We start from the raw sequence: 4,818 nt of genomic DNA, 5'->3' as shown, positions 1-4,818 counted from the left end.
TGAAATTCTCTCTCGCAATAATCCTTTTAAATTGTTTATTCAAAATGAGAATGTTAAAATACTTTTAAAAACTATTCTAACAAACTTCTGTTTTGTTTTACTTTTTCATTTCAATTGATATTTATATATCAATTTAAACTTTGATTTTTTTGTCCTGTGTCGATTTATACCTTTGATTTTATTCGGCCAACATCATGTGAAACTTATTAGATCTTTCATTGTGATTTATCTTTAAAATTCATCCATACATTAATTAATCTTCAAAAGTGTATAGACTTCTTCAAATATCGATTTTACAAAATGACCGACCAAATAAATGTATGATCGATTTTAAAGAGAAATTTTGATTAAGAGTCTAAATCGGTTCATTTGTAAAAGTTTATCGAACTTAATTAATACAATTATAAGTTTCACATAATTTTTTGGGCAAATGTCAATTTATACTCCTAAATTTTGGGAGTTGTATCAATTTAAACCTTCAACTAAGAATTTTATTAATTTAAACTCTAAATTTTGAGGGTATATCAATTTCACTCTTGAACATTCGGAGTTGTATCAATTTAAACCTCAAACTAATAATTGTTTCTATTTAAACCCCGAAATTTCATAAGTGTATCAATTTAAACCCTAAACTTTCATATATAACCATCCAAATAAAACATAATAGAGAGTTTAAATTGATAAAATTGTAAAAATTTATGATCTAAATTGATACACTTATAATTATAATAATTCAGAGTTTAAATTGGTATAATTATTAGTTTGAATTTAAATTGGTACAACTCTTAAAGTTCATGATTTAAAGTGATACAATTAAAGTTTAATTTAATACACTACCTAAAATTCAAGGATATAAATTGATATTATCTTTTTTTTAAAAAAAAACTTAATGGAGGGTGTAAATTAATCTGCTTATCTAAATAATTTAAATGATATTTTTATTTTATTTTTTTTAAAAAAAAAGATTCTTTTATGCATGTGAATGAGCTTTTTTTTTAAATTAAAATTTTCCCTTCTTTATGGGTACTCTAAACTGGCGGCGAAGCCTCTTTTCTCCAATTATTGGTGAGACATGAAGATGATGGGAGATTGTAGAAACTCCAAACTGGCGGCGCAATTGAAGGCTCCCCATTTTTCTCTGAAGAAGGAAAAAGGGGAAAAACTCTTAACAAAGTAATCAGTCTGAATCTTCAGCCCAATAAACACCACTGGCCATTAGTTTTCAGAGCAAACAGTAATCTAATGAATGAAACTGAAAGCTTCCTGTAGCAAAATCGGTTTGCAGGACTTGTCACAATCCAACAAAGAATTTTTTTTTTCCATTCATATACTGTGTTTCTCCTAATTTTTCTTTCTTTTACATTAGTTTTTAACTGCTGTTTCTAATAATCATTCACTACTACTACTACTACTAAAATACTTTCTGGTTTCTTCTATTTACTTACAGATATGATCCTACCACTGTTCAAATTCCCTAAGCTGTGGCAACCAAAAGAACGACGAAACCAACCCCAGGGTACGTAACGTACGTCTTTACAGATTTTTTGGTGTATTTACAATGTTAAGTAATGTGTGGTAGTTTCTAAGGGTGTTCGGTTGTTTGCTACATTGGGAACCGGTAGTTTTGGAAACCGAGTGAGCCTCCTTGGTCTTGTACGTGACCTGTGGGACTTAACTGCTGCATACTTGATTGAACGGTTGGATTGTTGGGGGCTGGAGTAATCCAATTGGGGTCGATGGGCATAGGGATGGAGTTGTTGTCGACTGTTGTGATGTCGTGAATGCTTGATCGTTTCCTTTCTTTCTTACCGGAGGTTTGTCGGAGAAAGTATTTCTGGGCATGACTGGCTACCTGAGTTGGTGTTCTTGTGATCACCACATTCCTTGAGATGCTCCTCCAATCACCCTTACCGAATTTTTTGAGTCCAAGGAGAAATAGCCTGTCACATTGTCAAAACACAACTTTACATCACAAAACCTATAAACTAAAGAGTTCAAAAGGCCTATAAAAACATCATTACATATTTGCTACCTGAGTTTGAACTCAATTTTAGTTATGTATTATGAAGCAACAGCTACTACAACAGATCTCAAAGAATAGGATGCAAAAGTTGAAATCTAGAACTATTGAGCTGTATCAAAACCAAATTGCGCTTTTTGGCCAACACCTGAAAGCAATTTGCAACGGGACAACGATATTCTTATTCTTTTCGACTATCACTCAAGCTCACTGGTTAAAAGGGCAAATCATGAAACCAGTTGTCATGTATGTAGCCAACCTGACTAAGATATTAAACATAGTCCAGTCAAGTTTTTGAATGTCAATGTCATAGGGTTAATTGGTTGTTGCAAAAGCCAGCTTAGACACTCAAGATTCTTATCCAAGGAAAACGAATCAATAAGCTCCAATCTTCGTGTTCTTGGTCGAATTCTTACTCAAGAACTCAATTCCAAAAGATGGTTTTCGTTTTTAACCATATAAATCACCAGCCAGCCACCTGATTCTTGTTCAAAGGACAGTGTTGGTTGTTCTTCCAATAGAATCCAAATGGCTTATAACGTAGGATAGATGTTGCATTCCATAAACCATATCAAAAACAAAAACTCCATACCAAAACTTGACATCCCCCCCCCCACACACACACAAAAAAAAAAAAAAAAAAAAAAAAATCTGAAAATCAAGGTGGACAACAAACAAGAAATAAGCAGTTCTAATTCAGAAAACTGTGGTTAAATCTCTGGAATTCCCAATTTGGAAGTTAGGCAGGAAACAGGAAACACAGAAAACCCCAAAACCCAATAGAGTTAAAAAATTTCTTAACTAGTTGATTCCTCCCCTTTTCCCACCATTTTCTCAGCAGCCAAACAGAAACAGGGAGAGTAAATTAAGGCAAAATTGTATGTATATATATGAATACCTATGTTCTTCTTCAGTCCATGGCGTTCCTTTCTTCCTTTCGTTATCCCCACCAGGCTTGGCCTTGGATCCAAAGGAGATCTGTCCAGAAGAGTCCCATTCCGGCAAACCCACCGCCGATTCATCGGCATAACTCGGCAACTCAACTCGGCCAGAGTCAATTTCAAGGACATCGTGAACCAAAGCCTCGTAGTGATCTTTAACCTCCCTCGGCGACTTTCCAGGGACATGGTCGGCGACCCTCTGCCACCGATCAGGCAAGTTCGCCGGAACCACCACTAAAGCCTCCTCGAAAAGCTTATCCTCGGACCGAGTCCACTGAGTCGAAGACTGAGTCATGTTCGTCCACCGACTGTCGTGAAACATAATAACCAAAAACAGAGAGAAATGATTGATTGATTGATTAATGGGGGATTTTTGACTGAAAGGAATCAGTTTCTTGAAGATTTCGCATATGGGTTTTGTAGGAGAGATTGAAAAACTTGTGGGTTTGTATATATAGCATTTCACATGCAGAGGAAAAATCGATTGGATATGGGGGAAATTCGGGAATTGGGTTTGAAGGGGGAAGAGAGAGAGAAAAAAAAATATTTTTTTAAAAAAAAGAAAAAGAAAAAAAATTAAGAGAATTTGAAATCAACACGTTTTTGGTATAATTGGGTTGGTTTTAAAAATGGATTTTACTCTGTCGGCTTCATTCTTAGCTGTACTTTTACACTTGTTTGGTTGCTCCAAACCTCAAATACAAGACGGCCATCGCTGCAAAAACAATTAATTAAATAAATATTGAAACTACTATTTTAAGTTTTTAACTATGTATTTTCAATTTTGTTTCATTCTTCCTCGATATATTTTTAATTATTTAATTTTAATCATTCTATATTCAAGAAGTTGGTATAATTAACTTTAATAAAATAACTAAAGTTTAGTATTTAAAAATATATAGACTAAACTAAAAAAATTTGAAGTATATAGATCAAAATGGTAGTTTAATTATAATTAAATAAAAATAAAGTTAAATTACAAGTTTAGTATATAAATTTTTAAGTTTATGTCAAATAAGTTCATCAACTTTTTTTAAAAAAAATTAATGTTTTTAACTTTTAACTTCGTATCCAATAAGCAGTTGAATGAAAATTGTCTAATTAATTTCTAAACTTTTGATTTTGTATCTAATAAAAACTTTTACTTATTTGATTTTTTCTTTTTTAAAAAAAAAAAACTACAAACCCATTCAACAGGAGTCTAAGGTTCTATTTGGTAACTATTTTATTTTTTTGTTTTTGGTTTTTAAATTAATTCTATTTTCTCAAATTTTCTTATGATGATTTGCATCTTTCTTAAGTATAATAGTAAATTTTTAGCCAAATTTAAAAGAAAAAACACGTTTTTAAAAAATAAAAAAAAACTATTTTTTTAGTTTTCAAAATTTGGCTTGATTTTTTAAAACGTGAATAAAAAGTAGACAATGGAGAAAAAATCTAGAGGTTATTGGGATGTTTATATATTTAATTTTAAAACTAAAAAAAAAAATAAAATGATTTTGAAATAAGACTTAAATATTTAATATCTCATTATGACAAATTTTATCGAAATTTTATAAAATATTGAATATTTTAGAAATTTATTAAATACACGATTGAAAGTTAGAAACAAAATCGATAATTTAGACACTTAACTATTTAAAATTTTGAAGCTTATTAAAGTTTTAAGTATTAAATTTGTAATTTCATTAAAAAAATTACTTTATCCTTTTATTATTATTATTATTATTATTATTATTATTATTTGTCTTTCTTACCTTTCGGTCGTTTCTTAGTTTTGTAAGGATGTGGAGCTTGAAAATAAAATAAGTTTTTTAATATTTAAATATTTTTATGTTTCGAGTTTCAATGCACATA

At 30.7% G+C, this 4,818-nt stretch overlaps 1 protein-coding gene across 1 annotated transcript; it reads right to left on the bottom strand.

The window, feature by feature from the left end:
* Positions 1 to 1,266: 1,266 nt before the first annotated feature.
* Positions 1,267 to 3,757, bottom strand: LOC120076720 (Duplicated homeodomain-like superfamily protein). Its single transcript, XM_039030615.2, has 2 exons — positions 2,919 to 3,757; positions 1,267 to 1,940 (listed from the first exon to the last, which is right to left on the bottom strand). Exons 1-2 carry the CDS (start codon positions 3,281 to 3,283, stop codon positions 1,604 to 1,606), a joined length of 702 nt encoding a protein of 233 aa, XP_038886543.1. The 5' UTR covers positions 3,284 to 3,757; the 3' UTR covers positions 1,267 to 1,603.
* Between the last annotated feature and the right edge of the window lie 1,061 nt (positions 3,758 to 4,818).

This window comes from Benincasa hispida, chromosome 4 (assembly GCF_027475165.1).
Source record: "Benincasa hispida cultivar pf3 chromosome 4, pf3_genome.v1.1, whole genome shotgun sequence".
Lineage (NCBI taxonomy): Eukaryota > Viridiplantae > Streptophyta > Magnoliopsida > Cucurbitales > Cucurbitaceae > Benincasa > Benincasa hispida.
The sequence above is the reverse complement of the archived record's forward strand: the minus strand, read 5'-3'. Positions and strand labels throughout refer to the sequence as shown.

Excerpts from the sequence above, each read along its gene's own strand:
- LOC120076720 (XM_039030615.2), bottom strand. The coding sequence starts at position 3,283 with ATGTTTCACGACAGTCGGTGGACGAACATGACTCAGTCTTCGACTCAG. Across the intron at positions 1,941-2,918 it reads TGGACTGAAGAAGAACATAG|GCTATTTCTCCTTGGACTCA; the intron begins GTATTCATATAT and ends ACAATGTGACAG.